The sequence below is a fragment of the Juglans regia genome, chromosome 1, assembly GCF_001411555.2.
Source record: "Juglans regia cultivar Chandler chromosome 1, Walnut 2.0, whole genome shotgun sequence".
NCBI lineage: Eukaryota > Viridiplantae > Streptophyta > Magnoliopsida > Fagales > Juglandaceae > Juglans > Juglans regia.
The window spans coordinates 2,131,665-2,156,228 of record NC_049901.1 but is presented as its reverse complement, the minus strand read 5'-3'; the positions used below and the strand labels follow the sequence as shown (position 1 = coordinate 2,156,228).

Below are 24,564 nucleotides of genomic sequence, written 5' to 3'. Positions count from 1 at the left end.
TAATACTTTATTTTCTATTTATGCCTTTATGTAGCTGGTTATTATTGCAAATTTTTTGACTCTTGTATTTTACTTTTTGCTTGTGCCATTCTGTGAGTGATTTTCATTACAATTTTGTCGCTGGTTCATGTGTAATTTGATTTTTTTGTTCTGCTGATGCACTTGTTTGATCGAGTATTATTATGTTTTTACCCTTGATTGATGAATAATATTTTTTTAACCACTATTTTCCCTCAAATTTGCCCTGTGTTTTCTCAATAAATTATCTTCCCTTTTGTTTTTTCTTCATTTCACCGACTCATCTCTTTGCTTTCCAATTTTGTCCCTCATGCGGTGTCGCCTCTTTCACAGATTAGTCTGAAAGTTCTCTCTCTCTCTCTCTCTCTCTCTCTCTCTCTCTCTCTCTCTCTCTCTCTCTCTCTCTCTCTCTCTCTCTCTCCTGCCGAACAAATTTATTTGCAATTTTTGGCTCTAGTTTGTTTTACATCAACCCCATCTTTTTTTATAAGAACTTTTCTTAGTAGAAATTTAGGCAACGCCAACGTACACAAGTCGTCTACAAGATAATCAACTCTCAAAAAAATTAAACGACATTTAAATCGGATAGCCAATTAACCCAAAAAAATCCAAAATTATATCTCACTAAAAAGTTGTAGAACAAACAAGAGGGTGGGGAGATCTGAAAGATCAACAGCAAAAAACATGTCAGTAGGCTAAAACTGTAGGCATCTTGCATCATTTCTATTGAGAATACATATTGTTTTATGTGATTTTCAGAAGGGGCAGAAGAAGATGCCATTGGTTTGATTTTCAGATGGACCAGAAAACCATTAAAGACTAATAGACTAATAGAAAAATGTAAATTATTTCATAAATGGTTGAAAAATGCAAACTTTCCAAACTTCTCATTTTTTGTGTGTTGGTCTGAAACGCCTCCTCCCAAACATCCAATCCAAGATGCACAATTTTTCTGTAGACTTATTCACATAGCATAGATATAAAAAGATAGAGAGAAAGATAAGAAAATCCATGAATTTTTGTGGAGAAAAAAGTGGAAAAACATATGAAAATGCTTACTCTAGGTTGTTGCAAAGTCGTCGGCGACAATGGAGGATGCGATGAACTTTCGTGGTGGGGAAGAAGGGGAAGGAGAGAGAGAGAGAGGGGGAAAAAACTTGAGTTTGAAGACAATAGACAGCAGGTGACTCATAAAGGGAATAGAGAGTTTCGATGTGGGAAGGGAAAAAGCGGAATGATAGAGATAGGGAAAGTATAAAAGAAGAAAAGAAAATCGGTTTGCAACAATCCACGTGTCCTTTTTTCGAGCTATGAAGTAAGATAAATGTTTAGGGTATCCATTTTGGATCTGAGCATTTATATCGATTAGTTTTTTTTGTTTGTTGTTTTTTTTAATAATGATTAAGTAAGTATTTTTTAATGATGTTGTAATTTTTTTTTTTAAAAAAAAAGGAAAAAAAAGTTCATTTGGCCTTATCGATTAGATGTCTCATGCTACACGACACATGAAGTAATGATTAAAGTTTCAAGAGATACATCATCGAAAGTTAACAATTTTATAATATTAATTTTAAGAAAAAATTTATTTATCATACCTTATGCCACACACCACATTTCTTTTAATTTTATTTCATTTTTCTCATAAAAAATATATGTGATGTATAGATTATGAATAAAATAACTCAATTAGTCTAACAAAAGTAAAATAAGATAAAAATTTAAATAAAATAAAATCATTTAAACAAAATAAATTTTTAAAACTATATTATTTTCGCGTTCTAAAATTTAAAGAGTCATACTTGAAAAATATGCTTGCTTCATTAACACTACAAATATCCCATTTAGTTTGGACTTTTAAAATATTTGAAAGATTTTCAAACACTTGGCTTAATTTAAAAGTTATCCGTTAGATTTAAAATAAATATTTGAGATGACAATATTATTCTCCAAGATTTTCTAAAATTTTAAATTTATTTCATGTAAAAATATTTATCGAATTTGCAAAAAACATTACCATGCATCCTATATATAATTTCATATAGGAACAACGGCACAAGAGATTTAATCTCTTGTCCATTCATCCAGTGATTTAATCAACAACATGAGTTTAAGGGATGTATAATATTTCCCTCAAATTATAACAAAATCGTTTTGTTAATTTAAATTTTTTTTACCTACTATTTGATGTTCACAATCTGCATTTGAAGAACTTTTTTGACACTTTTTGATACATGTTATTATGAGATGACGATGTTTTATTATTTTAAAAAAATCTTAATTATTACATTTTTTTTTAGATAAATTATTACTATAATCTACTTGTGTGAAAAAGATTTTACTTTTAATGTCTTTTTTTTCCACCGACTGGGCCCTACGTACAAGTGGCATACGTGTCTTGCAAGTACCACATTACTAGTAATCATTTTTAAGTGTATATTATACGTAAAACTTATTTATACAAATTCGCATAATTTTATATCTATCAACTTTCCTGATATTATTTTCCTCAAATATAACCTTTTGTTCTGGACTCGAGTCGAAGAATTGTAATCGGGGGTGCTTAAAATGGCTAAGAGGAGATCCAATAGAAAATATAATTTGAGGATAAAACCATTTATATATATAATATTTATAAAATTTATCTTGTAAAAATGATCAATTAAGAAGGGAGGGATAAAAAGTTTAGATGAAAAAATTGTGAGTAATAGTGAAATAATTTGAATTAAGATATTTTATTAAATTTTGAGAAATGATGGATAAAAAATTGAATAAAAATATTATAAAGTTAAAATATTATTAGAATATAATTTTTTTAATATAGTTTTTGTTTTAGTATTTGAAAATTTTGAATTATTTTTTGTGTTTTGTTTGAAAATTTGAGAAAGATATAATGAATAAGTAATAATTAAATGACAAATTTTAAAATTTTAAATTAAAAAATATTGATATGTAAATAACATTTAAAAAATAAATGATATGAGGCAAGACGATTGATGAGTGGTTTGGATTTAGAGATGAGTTGAGATGGGTTGAGATGAGTTGTGAATAGTAAAATAAAAATTGAATTATTTATTATATTTTGTGTAAAAATTTGATAAAGTTGTTTTAAAATTTAAAAAAGTTGAATTATTTATTTTATTTTATGTAGAAATTTGAAAAAATTATAATGATGAGATGAGGTGAATTGAAGTAGGTTGAGATAGATTACGAATACAAACTTGGCCGAAATTGGTATACAAACTAGGCTTAAAATTTATTAAAAGAAAGTTACAAGTACATATACAATTTTGTTTTTCAATTTTCAGTAGTAATATATTAGTAGTAGTCTGGTGCTTTGTAGACAAGCACATAAACGAAACAACAAATGGCAAAAATAATGACAAAAACATCAAAGCTGAGGGCTGTCATTGTTTGATCACTTAGCTCCATGTTTGTTCCTCCAAAACGATCGACAGGGTCCGGCACTGGTTTGTAGTTCCTTAATTCTTGCTCGTATGGATCCTCCAGTTTCATCCTCATTTTCTCTGCCTGACGGCTTGCTGCCTCCTGTGCAAGCGTCCAGTCGTAAAACCTGCGGCTTTCTTCCTTGCTCAACACATCGTAAACTTCTCTCAGCTTCATGAATTTGTCTGAAGCAGCTTTTAGAGGGAGAGAAGTTGTGTCTGGATGGTATTCCTTTGATAATCTCCTGTAAGCGGCTTTGATTTCCTCCATGTCTGCATCTACTGATACTCCTAAAAACCTGATCACGATCCATGGGTGTGTGAATTAGGCATAGAAGCAACTTCAAAAAATAGTACTAGAGAAGATCGATTAACTATGAATCTACTCGAACCAAACAAGTCGTAGAAAGCAATTACAAAAAGAAAGAACTCACTGGTAATGAGAATCGGAGGATTCGTTTAGCAAATCAGCAAACTTATCACCCAAGAGATCCTTGTCTTGTTCGTCGAGTCTTTCTTTTGTTTGCTGGCCGGAACTGGTGCTTCCTCCAATCCAACCTTCATCTCCGGTACCCGAATGCAGTCTTGGATTAATTTCTCCCGGCGGCGGTCTTCGCCGTTTGCGTGGGCCTTGTGATGCAAACACGCGCAATTCATTTTGGTTTCTCGTACTCGTTGTTCTCGCTCTTTCTATTTTTGGAGCGTATTTTAGTAGATGGAAGCTGTTTTGGGTTCTGCGTATAACGAGAAAGCATGAAGCCTGAGGCGGTGTTATGGAGGCCATGGGAGGGAAAGCAAAATGGTTTGGTTTCGGTCTTTTAGAGGTGGAGAAGAGGAGAGCTCTCATGACCGCTAATTTCTATGGTTGGGATTCGATAGCAAGATGCCAAGACCAAAAGAGGCGTACTGGTATCCATTTAATAATCTATTCACCAGTACCAATTTATTTACAAATTTATTTCTATAAAATCTATGTTTTAATAAATGTTTTAAGGAAAATAATACAAAAACTACTATATATACTACAATTTGTTTACAATTATTATTTTATAAAAAATACAATTTGATTAGGAAAAAAAAAGTACAAAAAATTATTATTTTATCTACTTTGAACTTTTGCAAGTACAAAATTTTTGAATTAAAGTAAAAAATATTAATATTTAAATGTATAATAATAGTTAAGTTGTAATATAGTTGGTGGTGTATCATTGTCCATGTTTTAATAAGGATCGAAATGAGACTAGAATTTTGGGTATTTTCTTTGTTGGAAAGGGTAGTAAATTCTCAAGTGAGCTTTGACACTTAAATGGATGTTTGCCGTTTGGAAATAATTTTCGTTTCATCTTATTTCCTTATCAAATATTATTTAAACACAAACTCTTTTAAATTAATTATTATAATTTTTTAAAAACTGATCATTAAAATCTTCTTAAACAAAAAATAATTCAATTTTTCAAATATATATTTTTTATTCAATTTTTTTTCTTTCGTTTTTCAAAACCCAACAAATATTCAATTAGTAATGTATGGATAATGAGTAGAAGAACTCAATTAGTTTAGAAAGAATAAAATAAAAAATATTTTAAAAAATAAAAAAAAATAAATGTGGTGTATATAATATGTGGAGATAATAAATAATAAAATTTCAATTCAAATTATTTTATTATTATTTATAAATTATTTTAATATTTACAAAATTATAATATTATTTCATTATCATTTCTATTTGTGAAACAAGTGAGGGCAATGACATGTTGTCGACCAAATAATATCACACGTGCATCAGTACCAAAGGATGTTCTTAACAATCTCGTGGACAAGAAAGAAAGATTCATTTGCATAGAGCCTTTTCGGCCTATTTTCCTTTTTTTAATAAAGGAAATATATATTTGTTTTTGTCTTGGGAATTGATACTCTTGCCAGAAAAGAGGTCCCGTACGGCCCACTTACGCAACGCCTTTTAGCAGCAGCACTAGTGCGAGTCTTCAAAAGCCGTTAAGAAGACAATAACAGACGACAGGGGGCCTAAAGTCTAACAGCATTTCAAGCTGAGGCCCATCTAAAAACTTCATTTTCGGCGATCGATGTTAGGTAGCAATTAGCATTTCCGAGCTTGTTCCTAACTTTCTTCCCAGTGAAACCCCAATTGTTTTAACTAGGGCTGTGCATCACATCCGGATTTGGATCCGGCTTTTTAAAACCGGGCAGACATCCGGATAAACCCGGACGGGTATCGGATTTGAGCCCGGATACTTGGATTTTAACCGGATCCAGATTTTTTTTTTTTGCATATTTTTAAACACTTTTTAAATGGTTTTTTTTTAAAAAAAAAACCTTTTTATCACTTTCTAAAAACAAAAAGCTTTTGGCACTTTTTAAAAGGTTTTTTTATTTAAAGATATTTTTTAAACACTTTTAAAGCCTTTAAAAGAAAATCTTTTGAACACTTTTTAAAAGGCTTTTTTTAATAGGTCATTATGTTTATTATTTTTTATTCGCATTTTTTATATAATGAATATCTTTATAGGCATTTTAAACTTTTTATTGCCCATTCAAATTTTTATAAAAAAAAACTATTAATAATAGATATCAACACTCTCAATACACTGCATATTATATTGTTGTTTACATCATAAAACAAAACATCAACTTAACAAAGATCAAATTTGAAATGCCTTCCATAATTCAGAGCCATCATCCTGCAGATTTGGAGGTAGCTCCATTGTTTGAAGGATCTTTTTGTAAGAACACAATTTTGTATGGATTTAGATTGCAACTGAAGCTTCTAGGTAGAAGGTAGAAGTGACTGTAGAAAAAGCTTGCTGGGTTGTCTGAAAGAACACATTTAAATTTATCTATGACCAGGGGAATGAGTACAAGATTATGCCCTCTTTCAATCAAAAGCATATATATATATATATATATATATATATATATATATATACTAGCAGTGGTAACGTCCAAGGGACGCTTGTCTTTTTACCTAGTGATTAAAGAAGTATTTTTTAATGATGTTGTAAATTTTTTATTTTTTTAAAAAATGTTTACGATGATTAAAAATATACATGAAAAAAAAAAAGAAAAGTAAAAAAAGTGAAATATACATTCAGGACATATTTTCGGATTATAAACTAAATTTGATAGTTTATGTATTATATGCTATTTAATATCTGAAAAATATTTAATAATGACTTAAAATATTTATCTAAGGATTTAAAAGGAGGGGTTGAGATTAATTTCTTAAAAATATTTAATAAAATTTGATTATTTATTTAATGATGAAATATTAGTATTTTATAAATTAAATTTGATAGTTTATATATGATTTGTTATTTATATTTTAATTATTTTAATTTTAAATTAATTTAAATCAGTGTTTTAATAAGAGAAATTATTTATATATAAATTTTAACAAGAGAAATTATTTATTATAATAATAAATATTACAATTTTATAATTATATCTCTAAATTTTAATAGAAATTATTTATTTAATTTTAAAGTGTATAAAATCTGCACAATTTAAACAAATTTTAGATCCCAAAATTTATATTTTACCGTAAAACCCTTGCCCCTCTCTCTTCCTCCCTCACTTTTCTCCCCCCGATTTCTCTTTCTCTCCTCCCTCTCCTTCAGCGTACGCGGTACGCTCTCCCCACCCAATTCCTCCACTGCCTAGTCCGGAGCCGCCGTGCGCCGGTGAGTCTCACCGCCCCTTCCACCGGCACCACCTCACTCCGGCGAGTCCCTCCACACCAGTCTCCCTCTCTCACGCTCTCTCTTCCTCTCTCTCGGTAGTGCACAGCCCGAATGGGCTTAATGTTGCTGCGCCGTCCTCCGATGCCACCACCTCCACGGTAGCCTCCCCTGCCACCGGCCATCCTCCTCCAGCGAGCTCGGCCTCCGTCTCCCTGCCGTTTGCCCCGAGGAAGTCCACCTCTCTCTTGCACGGGTTCTCCACACCCACGGCGGAGCTCCACCTCCTCTGGCCACCGCACCACCACCGGGACCTCCTTTGGCCACCGACCACCTCTCGTAGCCATCCCCACGTCCAGCCGAGCCACCGTGCATCCTCACCTCTCTCACGCTCTCTCCCTCTCACACACGGCCAGTTTCGCCTCCACCACCGTGATTTGTCTGGTGATTTTTTAATTTTGTGGTGAATTTGCTGTATTTTGTGATATTTTTGTGATGAATTTGCTGTGATTTTGTGGAGATTTTGCCGTGATTTTGCTTTGAGGATGCAGAGAGAGGGAGGCGGTCTTGCCTTGGTTTTGCCGTGGTTTTGGTTTTGCCGTGCTTTTGTGATCACTTTGTATGTATTTTTGTGATCACTTTGCTGTGATTTTGCCGTGATTTTGCTTTGAGGACGCAGAGAGAGCGACGCGGTCTTGCTTGATTTTGCCGTGGTTTTGGTTTTGCGTGGTTTTGGTTTTGGACGGCACTATTCACTACTGTTCATCTTATAGACGCTTTTAAGTAATAGGAAGATATCCAATACCGTAAAACCAATAGAGCTTTCACTAGTTCCTAAAGACGAAAGGTAGTATTTATTAGTGACTGAAATTCAATATGAAAAAAAAATACAACATTCTATTTAAATATCAAAACATTATGCTGGAACTTTATTTTGCTCTCACTTGTCCAAAGAGCAATTAAGAGCTGTAAATTGTGCAACAATTTGATATAAAGGCATCCAAAACAAGCACTTGTAATCACTTGACATGGTTTAAGATATTATAAGAAATTTTTTCCAATATCAGCTTATGAATACCCAAACAAAATACCTAACAAGTAGTGAGTATATAATATTACCATACTATATGCTTTCCATCTTCGATAGTAGCATGTTTTATTGACTGATTTGATCCTCGAGCACCATAAACAAGTCACTACAATATTAGCATGTTTCATTGTTTGAACATAACTCAGTGCAAGAAATTTATAGAAAAAATTCCCATAGACATTTATCGAGAACCCAGATCTGGGCACACAAAACTCAGATATGGGCAAACTACATCTAGAACCCAAAATATTATAGAGAACCCAGATCTGAGCGCACAAAACCCAGATCTGGGCAAACTACATCTAAAACTCATGTTTTTTAGAAAGCATATTGGGTGGTTCATCACATGGGTGTATGGAAAACAACAATAAGATATGGGAAACAGAGGAAATATCCACTAAATCTGACCGCACAAACAAAACCTAGACAATAAATTAAAGGTCCAAGATAAAGAAATCAAATAAGATGGGAAAAATAAAGGGGAGAAGATAGAATCCGTGTACATCACCAAGAGCACAAGTGGGGAATCTTAACATGGAGCAGCAACAAAGGTGTTCGGCCTCTGCAATGCCCATATATTTGGTTTCTTGAGAAGCACAAAGTGCTTGAACCTCTCTGTTTTGAGGAATTTCTTAGGGCACCATATGCAATCTTCATCTTCTTGAAAGTGTATCCGTTGACTGAGAACCCTTGCAGTCGTGACCCCCTCCAAGCTTCATCTTTATGAGTTGGTCGTTGACGATTTTGGACACCGTGCCATGCTGGGTCTGCGCTGATGACTCTAAAGAGAGAGAGAGACGATCGAGACTGAAGAGAGGGAGAAAACGACTCAGCTTTTGCCTTAGGATTTTGGCCAGAGAGAGCAAGGGAGTGAGCGAGGAAATCACTGGAGGCGGGGACTAAAATGACCTAATGTAGTTTTCTTTAAATAGTGCGGTTACGGGTAACTGCATGGCCAAATCGGATCCATGTTCGAATCAGGGCGGTTATAATTTATTTTAACCGCCTAGTAATATTCCGGGCGGTTACCCGCCCGGATCCTACCGGATATCCAGTTTTCAGACCAGTCCGGATGCACATCCTTAGTTTTAACCGAGAAAAAAGAAGAAGAAGTGAAGACATGAAAATGTCATACAAATTAAGTAGAAAGATAGAGAAACATTAAACCTACAAATAATTATATTAAAAAATTAAGAATAATTAACGTTAATATATATTTGATGTGGTTGTCTTTACTTCATAATAACAAGAATTATATAAACTAGTCAGTCAATTTGCAAAATACTTTACACTAAGCACAGCAGTTCCTAAATTATGTAAACTTCAGTTTGTTTAGTAGGTATGTATGTTGTATATATGGAGGTCTGAGTCTAGCTAGGGCTCCTCCTAAACGGGAATGGCATTCGATCACTATGAACAAATTACGGCCTTGAATAATTAGGGTAAACGTATAAAACTGTCGCTTACATTCTCGAATAATTAATGTATAGTCCCTAGCTAGCTAGCTTAAAGCTCGAGAAGGGTATCCGTACGTATGCGAAGTTAAACAAGCTACGCAAAACCATGGTCAGCAAAGTCAATTATATGCCAACGCGCACTCGATCGATCGGCAGTACTCCATGTTTCGTTTAGATGACCAAATATACGTAATATTCATTACGTCTTTGACAAAAACGCATTTTTAGTGAAGAAAATCCCGCAATTTTCAAACTTTGTTCATGTGTTCCGTCCTTCCGGGCCGGCATTATTCTTCTGGCATGCATTTTGATTGTTTCCTTCCAACCAACATTCTGGTTAAAAACGAGGGTTAGATTTCTTACCACCGAAGGTGCATAGGAAAGAAAATCTCTGAACATGGAAAGTCTATTGAAGTTTAACGGCTCTGGGATTGGCATCATCATGTATCGTTGTCCATCGGATCTCTTAATTCAAAGCTCCCATCATAATTCTTACGTGCATCTTTCACAGCTATTCTATCTAATGCGTGATAATTTGCCTTCGTCTTCAGTGCCTATGTAATGCTCCCGTTTGATTATTACTTCTTCCTGTCTGCTGCAGACCATGCAAAGCTGAAATTATGATAGTTTCACAAAGTGAAAAAGATCACTATGCCCCATACACCAGATTTTCACAATATCTCGTAGTACTGTATCTAAATTCTAAATTGTTGGAATCATTTAAACCATAGTTGACTTGTTGAAAAAGTTAAAACAAAGCATAATCAACATATTTTCCTGTTACCTCTGAATGTTTCTCTTCGAGAGAACTCATTCCCACTAGTCTTATAATCACACTGCTAAAAAAGTAGAACCCAACGTGATATTTTTAACTAGCTCTCTCATTAGCTCATTTTAGCATCTCAGCCTAAATCGGGTTCAAAAATTAAAATTTGGCAAATAAAAAGAAAGTTTAAACCAGAAAATAAAAAAGACGGTGCAATTAGACCCCAACAGGTTGTGGCGAAGGATCAGGTGACGGGGGTGATTGGTGTGAGGATTCTCTACGGCGATGAGCATTCTTGTTGTTGTGCATCCACACTTTGAGCACGTTGCGCTTGACGCCGAGCTCCGAGCAGAACTGGTTGAGCGCAACGTCGTCGTGCCTCTGAATCCTCCACCCAATCCTCTCCGCGAACTCCAGCATCCTATCCTTTTGCTCCTGCGTGAACTTGGTCCTGAACCTCTTGGCACTGCCACTCCTGAGCAGCGCACCAGTGGGCCCCACTCCCTCCGGCGTCTCCGAACGTCGATCACTGCTTTCATGATGACGATGATGAGGACGCGACATGGTGGGGCTGGCATTGTACAACAACATCGGATGGGGAGCAGAGTGCAATCTGTGATAGTTTCCGAGCACCTCCCTCCGGTGGAAATTTCGGTGGCAACCGCAGGCAGCACAGGTAAGCGACTGGCGCGAGTCTCCGCCGCCGCGTGGCATGAACTCGCCGCATCCGTCGTTGGCGTGGCCGCCCATGGAGGCGGCGTGGTTCCGCATGCACTCCTTGTATTGAGTAACCGTACTCTTAACGGCTGCCTCAGGGTTCATCACCACCGGTTCACGGTCCACCGGCGGTTTGACGACTTCATTATCGAATCTGCGGGTACTCTTGTCGTCGACAACGTCGACGTTCTCATTATCGTTCTCGTTCTGGGATTTCGTAATGTGTTTGTATGGCACAACGCTTAAGTCCATGCTGAGAACCCAAGAAAAAGGGGTTAGTCGGTTTAAGGAAAGGGATTAGGAGAGCAGAGGTGGGTGTGATGCTAATTCGGAGAGTTGGGACAAAAATTTAGGGGAAGCTTTTGGTTTGGTTTTAAGAATGGAGAAATTCCAATGTTGCGTTCGTCATACTCATTATAAGTGAGGTGTGAAATGAATTTAAGACCAGGCATCACGACAGGAGTGGATTGAACAGTTTGGATTGCGAGAGAGAAACCTAAGTTCATTAAGTTACACGTGTCGGTTTAGCCGGTTTTTATCTCGTGGTAGTTTTCTTGACTAATAATATTTGATTTATTTAGAAATTCTATATTAAATAGTGATTTATGTAAATAATTTTTCTTAATTTATTTGTATAGTAAACCTATAATTATTAGTAAAGCAGAGTGTACTTGCATATCGAGTTCAATTAAATTCCTTCAAAACAAAAATACCATCAACAACTTCAATCAAGTTTCGAATGTCGAAGAAATCTCAAACCGCAAAACTTAAACCAACCCATCTCAATCATTCAATTAAGCCAATCGAGTGCTGTTTCGATGCAAAAGGGACATCGTGCGAACAACATGGTATCAAATCATGCTGACTCGTCTCTTAAACGACCCGAAATCATCAAGTATTACCGGTCTTGAGGCCGTGATCCAAAAATGCATGCATTCAATGCACTTTTCCAAGTTAATGTAAACAATAATAATTTGATGTTTGTGAGAGGTGGTTAAGGATTTCAACCGACTCGTGTCGGTCTCCGTCGAGCTCTGACGCAAAACCAAAACGCGATTACGTAAAAACAGCAGGGGGTTAAGAATTCCACACGCACAAATTTTTGAACTGTGTAACTGTACTGTGAGTAAAGACACGTGGCGAAATTTGGTTGGATGATTAAAGGTGTACTCCACAGGGCGCTCGTGAGAGGTCGACGTCTCATTATCAGGGAAGGGGACCCACCACGTGGGTTCTGAGAAAACGATCAGAGGATCCAACGGCCAAGATTCCGAGAGAAGCGCTGACGAGATCTTTCACTGTTATGGGCATAATATAATAAAATCTGATGAGGCGTTTTTTCCCGCACGTCACGCCTTTTCCCGCCATGCTTAGTGGGGTCCATACCCAGAAAAAAAAAAAAAAAAATTGTCAGAGAGAGAGAGAGGTAATAAGAGCGTGGCTTCCAAGGTAACAGAAAGCCCACCACCACCGTCCATTAGGGTGTTGTAGCTTCTACTTACTGACACCTCTCTGCCACACGTAATAATCCTCCCCCAAATTGCTTTCCGAATATTTGCTTATGCAAAAAGTCTCTCTCTCTCTCTCTCTCTTCCATACCATACGTGTTATTCCCACCCATTCCTCTTCCCTTTCCTAATTACCAAACTACTTCTTAAACATATTTTTATTAAATTAAATTTATAAATTAATTTACACTAGATTTATTTTATATTAAATTAGGTTATCTATTAAAAAAAAAACTTTGGAATTTTTTTATAGATAAAATATGTTTATTTTAAAATAACTCTAAAAAGTTCTAGCGGTGAATATTTTAATATAGTCCAAAAAATTATTACTTTTTTAATTCTGACCTGTATTATGCAAAAATACCAATCAAAATTGTTTGATAGTCCAAAAAATTGTTACTTTTTAATTCTGACCCGTATTATGCAAAAATACCAATCAAAATTGACTTATCAAACATGCGTTAGATTGAGTTGGTTTGGATAGTGAAATTAGATGAGATGTTTTTATATAAATTAAATAAAATATTATAAAAATATTAATTTTGAATATTAATATTATTTTAAAATTTAAATTTTATATAAAAATTTTAAAAAAATTATAATAATAAATTCCAACATATAAAGAATCGAAAAAAAAGCACACCTCCATGTCACTCTTCCCTTCGAGGATCCTAAGACATTGCACATGCACCTGCCTCCAAAATGAAAAACCTCTTACCAACATAGAAATTGTATCAAATCGCAGAGATAAAAAATGAATGCCACGTGTTGTACGCGTGGGACGCAGACAACTTCAGGTGTGTAGAGCCTCGACCCGACTCCCATTTGCTTAATTTAATACATTCTGATGGGATTCGCTAAATGTAAATTTAAATTTTAGCTAATATTGCGTAAGTTTATATTTGTCTATTCTATTTAAATTTAATTTTTATATTTAATTATTTATTTATTCTTTATATAATAATAAAATATTATTAATTTCATAATTTTTTATTTAATATATTTTTATCATATTTTGTAATTTTACCAATTAAATGTTAATAAAAATTATATTCTAAATAAATTAATATTAAAAAAAACATGTTTTTAAATGTCATTTAATGCTAATGACCAAAGATATTTGATTAAATTCACCTAAAATTTTATATAAATTTCTTAATTACTAACCAAATATCTACATTTTCCATCAAAGTATATTCTTTTGCCAAATTTTCTTCCTAAACTTTCTTCTATCAATTACAGCAACATACTAGTTACAAAAAAAATATACATAAATCTCCACTTCCAACAAGAAATTTCCATATCTAGCAACATACTTATGTTCATGTCAACAACACATAACATCAGCACAAAAAGAAACCCCAAATTACAACCCAATACATACAATACACACATCTTATATGCTAAACCAAAAAAATCCAGATATGTCATACTAAGTTACAAAAGCCATCCACATAAATCTGCACTTCCAACAACACATAAAAGCAGCACAAAACACAGTTTTCAAAGACTTTCAACAATGTCGACCAACCACAAAGTGTGTTCTGAGTAGTACCTCCATCAGAACATCCATGAAAATGTGAAAGAAGCACACACCCCTTGGCAAAGAAGCTTTGCAACTCTCTATCCTTGACAATAGAAGTAAACCAAAAAGTTGATTTATTGTCTTATTTCAGGATTGTATTTATACAAAAATATTTACAAAACATATGAGATAATAACCAAAAGCATTACAAATTACACAAGATGATCAACAAAAAAGTCGAGAATATTATATCTCATTTTTTTTTACAAACAAAACAAGAATTATAGTCTTTAGCAGTGTTGATTTTCTGACATCATTAATTCTTCAAGTACAGACAGTGTGTAGAAAACAACTAGACAGTGTGCATCATAATTTGCAATAAATGTTGTTTTAGCATGTTAGATTACACAAATCATGTGCAGGCACATATCAAGGTGAATGGGCACATATCAAGGTGTTGTCACATGTAAGGTTCCTATACATGTAAGAGAATTTTGAAACTAAAGGAGAATTCTATCCCTCAAACAATCTAAGGAATTATGAGACTTAAGTGATGTTCTCTAGGCAAAGGTGGAAAATACAAGCAAGTCAAAGCAGAACTTCTAATTGTTATGCTCTAGTATGAAACTTAATTTAAGCATAATCTCAAACATATCGCAGCCTCAAACTGAAAGTATAGGCATCTCATATAGTACTACCAATGACATTAACATCATCTCAAGACCTTAGAAATTTTCCCAATTTAATGCATCGTGGAAAAAGTTCAACTTAATCGAAAGTGAGAAGTTATCTTTTCTATATTTTAGTGGCTAAGCTTGCACATTTATTGTGTTTTTATTAATCTTAATCTTAACCATCTCGCTCACTTTCCTAGTTGAGGTTTCCTTCTTTTTCAGCCTAATGAAAAATAGGTAACTCAAGAACATTTAAGTAATCAATGACTAACATTAGGATAATGCACATACATAATTCCTGTCCACTTCATCATTTTATAGCAAAAACTAGAGTTCTCTCCCAAATTGCAGTCATCCAAAATAACCAATATAGACTAACACAGGAAAAGAAAAACCAAAACTGTTAAAGCTATAAACATACAAGATACATAAAATAGAATTTATAAGCTCTCCTTTTTTTTTTTTCATTTTTTTGAATGAATTTAATTATTGGTTCCCTAGCTAGACTCAGATTTTCACTCTAGTTATTATGGGAGGAACAACGTCAACTACCATGTTCAAACAAAAAATAAGAAATCTCCATCAAAATCAAGAAGTCCCCGTTCTTCCCCTCTTACTATTTTTATAAACAAAAAAACAACAATAACCATGCTCAACAATAGGGGTGTAACCGATGTAGTCCGGTTTTTTATAAAATTTAGGACCGAATTGGTATGCACTGGTTACCTTCTTAAATCGGTACCTCTGATTTTACCGGTTCCGGTTCGGTTCGATCTGATTTTTCTGTTTTAATAATAGACTGCCACCTCGTTTACTGCCAAAAATAGATATAGTCCAATGCAATAGGTCACCTATAAACCCAGCAAAAATGTCAATAAATACTATTTAAATTAAGAACGTGAAGTAACATGATGATACTGAAAATGAACCAAATTTAATTTATCATCACCTTTTCACTCCTAAACACATCATTAGCCATATATGAGCCAATAGAGTACCGAACCTTCACAGAGAAATTAGACGTAAACAACTCATAATTTCAAGGCAGAAACCAGAGAGCAGTGTCCACAATATTAGATGCCATGTTGGGATCATAGTAAATATCCCAATGATCTAATCATTTTTCCCCAATCTTATATATTATTATATTTTATATATTTTATATATAAAAATGATATATAATATTAAAAAAATTAATTTAAATATATAATATAGTGAACCGGTCCAGTCCTAAAAAGCATAGAACTGGAACCGGACCAATACCCGCCGATTTTTGAACTAAGGGAACTGGTCCTGGACCGGATCGGTTCCACTAGTTCAGGCCGAACCAATCCGATTTTTCTGTTAATTTTTACACCCCTACTCAACAGTAAGAAACTCATTAAGAAATCTCCATCAAATCACAAATAACAAAATAACCATGTTCAACAATAAAAAAATAATCAAGAAAAATTCCAAATCACAACAATAACTATACTAGAGAGAAATTTTACAAATCACAATAATAAGAGCAAACGGCTGCGAGAAATTATGAGAGAGTTAGGAGAAGAGATAAACCACATAAATTAACAATCAAGCTATCGTCGAGCATTTTGTGGTTATCGTCAAGGAGGAGAGGCTTCACGGGGGCTTAGTCGCAGAGAGGGAGTGGTGAATGTCAATCGGTAGGGGTTTCAAGATGAGAATAAAAATGGAGAGAAAGATTTCGAGAGTAAGACTGGCAGATTTGGGGAGAGTAGGAGTTTCTTGATCTCTCTCATGAGGGCTTAGTCGTTGGGTTATGGAAGTGAAGAGTTATGGTAGTGCGAGAGTTATAAGAGTGAGGGAGAGAATATGGAGAGTTATGAGAGTGAAGGTTCGGAGAAGAGAATATAGTGAGAGAATACAGTGAGGGAGAGTTACGGTAATGAAGGAGATAATAGGGAGAATGTTCGGTGAAGAGAATGGGAGAGAATGTGGTGACAATGTGAGGGTATCAATAGTGGGAGGGTTTCCTGCGAAATTGATAGGAGTGATGAATAAATATTATAGTGTTTGACTAAGTTATTGTACAACCACATAATTGATGAGTTATTGTAGTTAATGTCTAAATTTATATAGACATGCATGATTCGATGTGGGGTATTTTAAGTGTCTTATTAGCTAAATTTGGTTAAAATATGATTTTAGCCAAGTCAATGAGAGGGCTCTAACGAGTTGGGAAACGAGTTTAGTTATTGGGAAGTAGGGGTATGCCACCCTAGTCTAGTCCTCGAGAACAAGTTAGTCAAACAAGAACGGCGTAGTCCTTGCATCCTTTATATATCTTTTTTTTTTTTTTTCAAAACAAGCATCATTCATTATATAGATAATGAAAACTACAGAATCATTGGAGTACCTTTAGAAATTACCGACTTAAAATGTGGGTCTTTGCCACTATGAAAATCTAATAGACAAGAGGGAATGAAGATGAGGGGAATGCTTCCTTAGAATAGTAGATGAGGGGAATGCTTCCTTAGAATACTATCGGAAGCTGCCCATTGAACAATGGAATGCACGTATCGATTAATATCTTGATATATTTTCCTAGTACGCTAGCTTTCGAAGGACTACAACGTGTTCCTGATATCATTAATTATTGGTTGAATAGTCCAGTCTGAAGTTTTCTCTGGATCATCCACTGCTTGCAGCGTCACTAATGAACTCCTGCAATTATGAGCTTGTTTATATGTTTTTCCTTTGCTTATGTGATTCCTATGACCATTGCAGTGGCTTCTCCCTGATTTGGGTTCAAGCTTTGTATAAATCTAGTTATGAAAAATAATGGGGAGCCATCCTTTAATCTGCATATGGCTACTACTACCTGAGTTTCTGATAGCTTCATCAAATGTTAAGGTGTAATGGTCTCTAGGCATAGCTCTCCAATGATGACTCTCATTCAATTGTTTATTGCCTCATGCACGACAATGCTCCTTATCAGTTTTTAGAGTAGCAGAAGCACAAATTTCAATGTTGGGAGTAAAAGACTCGTGCACAATCTATTTCTCAAGAACCAAATGTTATCCATAGCATTGATAGCAAAGATTTGAAAATGATGTTCATCACTACGCGAAATGTTTAGACTCTTTGAGGGGGAAATGATGCATTCCAACCAATGGTTGATTTCATTTTCAGCAAGGCAAGAAATGTTTAGAGGCCAGAGAGAGCGCCTCCAAAGGATTCTAGTGAAAAAGATGGGTTTGTGTTTCCTCTTCACTTCTGCAAATAGGACAGTAAGATTCATCATCATTCAGAAGAATAATTCTTTTCAACATGGCTTTAGTGGAAATGATATTGTTAAGAATTTTCCGGTAGAGAAATTTTAGTCTATCATGAATCTTAATTTTCTAGAGTTTTTTCCAAGTACTAGATTGCCCAGGTGTGATGTTGTTGTTGGGATTCCAGATTCATAGTAATAGCTGCATATGCAGATTTTACTGAGAATTTCCCATATACATGATGCACCCACACTCTTTTATCATCCTGGTTGTGGAAGTTTGTCTAGGCTAAAGAGATTTTCATAATCTCATTCACAGAATCTTGATGGAAAAGAACTTCTAACAAAATATTATTCATTCTGGACTCCATGGTTAGTTCAGAAACAGTTAGAGACAGATCCCTCTCAATAGATGCTGGCATGGGTATGGGTTGGAATGCAGGATGATTGGGTATCCAAGGATCAAGCCAACTCTCATGCCTGTGCCATTGTTAATCTGTAAGCACACTATTTTTTAGAAAATTCCTTTGTTTTAAAATGCCCCTCCAAAGCCAGGAGCCAGAGGTTTTGGACGAGTTGCAAAGAAGGGAGAGTCTTTCAAGTACTTGTCAGAAAGAACTCTTCCAGATTGCATTGGTTCCATTAAGAGGTAAGAGGTCAATCTAAGGCCAAGGCTCCCATAGATTTCCTTGCATCCCTTATAGCATTCTCAGTGAATTAATTAAATTTAAAGTAAATTTTTTATAAATATAAGATAAATTTAATTTTTAACTATTTCAATCACATAAATTTTCACATTATAATAGTTATTTTTTCATTATATAACAATAAAATAATATAAAATGAATTTGACTTTAGATATTCACATCAAATTTTTACATTAGATTATCTATTTATTCATTATATAACAATGAATAATTAATAATTAAAAAAATATTTAATTTTTTTAATTATTAATTTATTTTATTTTATCATATTTTACTAATTTCTATCATTTCCATCAAACTATATTTTTTTTTATTAAATTTGGACAAAATATCTATGAACCCGAGCACTTGAAGAGAGCATCCATTCAATAAACATTTCTAAAATCTAGATATGTTGGTTTGCTGGAGAGAGAAATAATTTATAAAATAAGAATTTGGCCTGTGAACAGTAACATTCAAATTTAAAAATTATTTTGAATGTAACTGTAGCTAAATTTTAATTGTTTAGAATTTGACTAATCCAATGTGATCCTTTTTTATTCTTTAATGGCTAAATATTCAATAGATTTAACTTTTAGCTAATCCATTGAAGATGTTCTTATACCATTAACAAAGAATACGATCCAATATCCATACCAGTTAGAAATTTCTCATGAAACCCGACTTCAAAAATCCTCCATGCACAGGTTCTCGTAAAAATTCAATGGCCAACGACTCGCCTGCCACAAGCCTCCACCCAAACCGAGAAACAAATGAAGGTTCAACACAAGAAAGAATATTATCCATATTGAGTAACAATGGCGTGAAGGAATCTAAGGAAATTCATGACTTGCACTAAATGATGAACAGAACCACATTATAAAAGGATGCTAATATACTATACAAATATAATCCCTAGTGAACCCAATATGTGCCCAACTTCTATACATTCACAGTGGAAGAGTTCATCCACATTGTGAGAAACTGGAGGGAATGATTTGTCACTCATTGCTGGGCTTTGGTCTGCTGTGAGAGCAACCAGGCAAGATAGTCAGATCCCACATCCAATTGACTTGGTGGAGTAACCCTCTTCCGGATCAGCATTTCTATGGTTGGACCCTTTCTCTTCCGTCCACCCCTAGGCCTGGATTGAAATTGCTCATCCGACTCTTCAAAATCCCCCTGAACCCAAAGAAGTAACCATCCCAACCATAAATTTCATTTTCTAACCATGCCGAAAAAATGTATATTTATACAGAATACAGGAAAAATTTCATTTTCTCTAACATGCTTGTGTGCGAACCTCATGCCACAACCAGAAAAGCTACAGGCAAAAGGTTTAAGTTCAAAGTGCACAGCCTTCATGTGCTGACGGAGATTTGATTCCTGCCAATATGTAATAATGTGAGAAAGAAATTAATAAGAAGCCATAATAATTTTGAGTTTTGTATCTACTGATTCAAAAGTTACTGACAACTATGCAGCATCTTACATTTGAAAATGTGTGAAGACAACCTTTGTAATTGCATTTGACTCTCTCCAATGAAACTCTGGCTTCATGCTTTCGCAGGTGCTGCTTAAAGTTCTTTTTGCAGTTGCTTGGTCCCATATATTTCACAAGTGATGTGTTGGTGGCAGGACTGAATGTGGGCCTTAAGACATCGATCATTTGCAAAATATTTCATACAAACAGGTTCACAGTAGAATGCCTCCACTGAGTCTAGTTTAACTGCAGCGGTAAAGGCATTTGTCAGATATTGCAATTGATAGAACTTTAAATTGAGCAAGACTGACTTACTTACAAAAAAAAAAAAAAAAAATTGAGCAAGAACACTTTTTTCTAGTGTTAATAACAATATTACCAAACAAGACAATACACATTGCCAAGTAAAAAAGCAGTAAAGAGATATCCAGAGATAATTAAAGGAGTTGGAATTTGGAAAGCAGAGCAACTTGCCATGGGAGTCCTCATGCTTTTGCAGCTTTGATGCAAATCTGAAAACCTTTCCACACCCTATTTCTCGGCAGACATACTGCTTACGACATTCAACATTAGTGGGAGGGCAATCCTCGCAATGGAATTCTTTTACATGCCTTGGAAAGAAAATTCATGGCTGCAGCTCTCAATTGGACAATTGAAAAGTTTCCCTTGGTGCTGAAGAATATGAAGAGTCAAGTGGTCCTTTCTTCGGTAGCTGGAATGGCAATCATCAACAGGACAAGTATATAGCCTCTGCAACAAAATAAAAAGCATCATACAATTGTTAAGAGCTATAACTGCAAAGATAACTAACCACTATATCTAGATAGACATGGACAATAAGCCTTCAAACCTCAACTTGGAAACAATGCGTGAATGAGGCTAGCTTGAAGGAGCTTCTCAGGAGGTCTCCCACCTGATACTAGTCCACTCAAGTCAGGAGATGAAGCCTCGCGCATTTTGGAGTTCTTTGTATGGGATCCAATGCTTCACACTTCAACGTCTCATAAAAGTGACAATTCCTGCAAAATAATTCATCTTCAATTGACATGGAAACTGAATTAATGTCATTGCAATCGGCAGGTGAGAAATAAAGCAGTAGCATCTTCAGACATTCACCCCACCACTCATAAACTCCATCTTTTGCCACTAGGAGGTTATTGGCAGCTCACCGACAAGTAAACTATTCAAATGAACTTATTTTCTACAGATTGATTCAGGAACAAAATTCTTCGCATGTTATAATTTTGCAAAGGAACACCATCAACAAAGCATCAAAGAAAGCTCATCCATCCTGTAGTTGGAGCAAATAGTCTTTTTAAGATCTTCTAACTCACTAACTGATAAAAAAAAAAGATCTTCTAACTCAGTCGACGAACATAATTACATAACACACAAATCTTGCTGGCGACAGATAAGAAAATTCAATCATACAATTTAGATTTAACACGCCTACAAACAATACTAGACCAAATGTTACTAAAATAGTCATTCTCTAGCGATAGATTGCCTAAAACACATCAGCTCATCATCACCGACAACCAAACCAAACCAAACCCAACACCGCAACACGGAATCGGTTCGGATAAGCAAGTCTAAAGTTCACTGAAGCTCAAAAATGCTGAAAATACTAAAAAGAAAACGAAAAAGGAAACCGAAAAATTACCTCAAGTGAATGACCTTGCATGTGTTGCTTCAGATACGCGGGTTTCCTGAATGTGGCACCACATTCTGAGCAAGTATTGGATTTCTTCCTCTCTATTCTCTCTTCCCCGTCAACTCCAATCTCTTCCTGAACAAAAGGAAAACGAATATAAAACGAAGGATAAAATTTAATATGTATAATTATAAATGAGCACATATCAGGGGTGGGGCGAGAGAGGGGCCGACCTTATGATAAGTTAGGATGTGAGATATAATAAGGGGCTTCTAGGACCTGCAGATACCGCAGCAATCACAGAAATAACGCCTTATGTCTCTGAAAATCGGCCTTCCTATCCTCCCATGTCATCCATCCACCTGCCACTCCAGCGTGTTGAGACTCGAGAGACAGAGCCCCGGTGGCGGGGCAGATGAGAGAGGTTTTAACGAGCGCAGCGAGTAATGAGAGAATTTTCTTAGGTTTTTGTAGAAATTTTCTATTATTAACATTTGACAAATTTGAGTGCTGCCATATATAATTATTTTTGTGTATTTTTTATGTATTTTATTGACATAATTGACTGTTTTATTTTTTTAATATAAAATAATTATTTTAATCAATCACATTATTAAAGTGTAAAAAGTACTTAAAAATGATTGTATATCGACAATCAAATTTAATATCGTAAAAATAATTACATATAAAATTATAATTATATTATATACTATATTTTTTTAATTTTATTTTTTTGATATAATATTATTGAAAATTCTTATTTATTATTTTTTAAAATTCAAAGATCAATAGATAATATAACGTGAAGGTATTAGGATTAAAATAGAATATTATTATAGTGCGTAACATTTTTGTAAAAAACTGGAAAAAAAAAAACTAAAAGTAAGGAATTGTTGAGTTATTTTATTAAGAAATAATTAAAAATATAACAACAAGTACAGAAAAAAATTAAAAACAATCTAAATATTTACAGTTCATCTCATTTCATTTATTTAATCATTATAATTTTTTTTACATAAAATATAATAAAAAATTCAAATATCAAAATAAAAATAATATTTAAAAAATATTTTATAATAATATTTTATTTAATTTTTAACTTTTATTTTATCTGATTTTAAAAAATAAACGAGTCCTATTACTTCTTTAACCATTAAAAAAATGTTAAAATGGACATATTTGATGTACGCATTTAACAATTGATACATTATATATATATACACGTGTGTGTTGCTCATTAAAAGTGTACGGTTCTCCATTTTTTGTTTCATGCACTAAGATTTTATAATAATAATAAAAAAAACTTTGGTGAAACATTATATGGATGTTAAGGTCACATTTATTTTTTATGAGATGAATTGAGATTAAAGTTAAAAATTAAATAAAATATTGTTAGAATATATATTTTTAATATTATTTTTATTTTAAAATTTAAAAAAATTAAATTATTTATTTTATTTTATATAAAAATTTAAAAAATTTATAATAATTAGATTAAATGAGATGAGATGAATTATGAAAATAAGAAGGCCTTAAATCTTGATTCGAATTTCTCTCTTAAAATTGTACCTTTTTTACGCTCAAATGATGGGTATTTCTTTTTTATTTTTATTTTTTTAGGTGCAATTTAGAGAGGGAGTTGAGATGAGATGAAATAAGATAAAAATTAAATAAAATATTGTTATAATAATATTTTTTAATATTATTATTATTTTAAAAATTAAAAAAAATAAATTATTTATTATATTTAGTATGAAGATTTAAAAAAATTATAATAATAAGATGAAATAAAATAAAATATTTTCAGTATTCAAATAGAGCTCAACTCAGATTGAAATTTCCTCGTTTGTTTTCAAAAAACATTTAATCTCACCTCATCATTACAATTTTCTCAATTTATAATATAAAATAAAATAAACAATTGAACTTTTTTAAATTTTAAAATAAAAATAATATTTAAAAATATATTTTAATAATATTTTATTTAATTTTTTAATTTTAATCTCAACTCATCTCATATTTAAAAACAAACGAGGCCCAACTCATGAATTCGAGCCACGTATCTATATTTTTAATTCTTATAGAATACGTAATAACAATTACATAAATAAATGAGAATATTTTAATAAAAATAAATTTATAAATTAATATAATTTAATATGATATGTTTGTGAATTGAATTTTATAAATAATTTTGTGAATATAAATGTTTTTAACAGAAAATAATGGATGGAAGCCCGTTCATGACATGTTATCCAGGTTTTTACATTCACACGATTTAGCTGTGAGTTTAATTTTTCACATACAGACCAATTGACTTGAGTCACGCGAAATCCCTCGCTCATGTAGGAAAATGGTGACCGACACACGTTGATATCTTTAATCAAAGGTATTTATTTGATGTTTTCCACGTGGTCCACTGAAAATGGTGATGTCACTTTTATTCTTACAGCAACCTCCTCCAATTAGGATGTCAAGACGAGAGAAAGCATCACATGCCCTTGCATTTATTTTTCGGAAAAGAGAAGTCCACTTTATAAAAAGGCACCAATTAAACAGAAAGGGAAAACTCAAAGCTCCCAAATGTACGATTCTGAATGTGACTCGTGACTA

General features: G+C 33.5%; 2 protein-coding genes and 1 pseudogene across 2 annotated transcripts; all 3 read right to left on the bottom strand.

The window, feature by feature from the left end:
• Positions 1–3,236: 3,236 nt before the first annotated feature.
• On the bottom strand, positions 3,237–4,344 carry LOC109006325 (NAD(P)H-quinone oxidoreductase subunit T, chloroplastic). Its single transcript, XM_018985570.2, has 2 exons — positions 3,896–4,344; positions 3,237–3,760 (listed from the first exon to the last, which is right to left on the bottom strand). Exons 1-2 carry the CDS (start codon positions 4,306–4,308, stop codon positions 3,334–3,336), a joined length of 840 nt encoding a protein of 279 aa, XP_018841115.1. The 5' UTR covers positions 4,309–4,344; the 3' UTR covers positions 3,237–3,333.
• Positions 4,345–9,712: 5,368 nt separating this feature from the next.
• LOC109006326 (zinc-finger homeodomain protein 2-like) lies at positions 9,713–11,640 on the bottom strand. The gene has a single exon (XM_018985571.2). The coding sequence runs from the start codon at positions 11,436–11,438 to the stop codon at positions 10,686–10,688; it is 753 nt and encodes a 250-aa protein (XP_018841116.1). The 5' UTR covers positions 11,439–11,640; the 3' UTR covers positions 9,713–10,685.
• Positions 11,641–13,973: 2,333 nt separating this feature from the next.
• On the bottom strand, positions 13,974–22,305 carry LOC109006216 (annotated as a pseudogene).
• Positions 22,306–24,564: the final 2,259 nt, after the last annotated feature.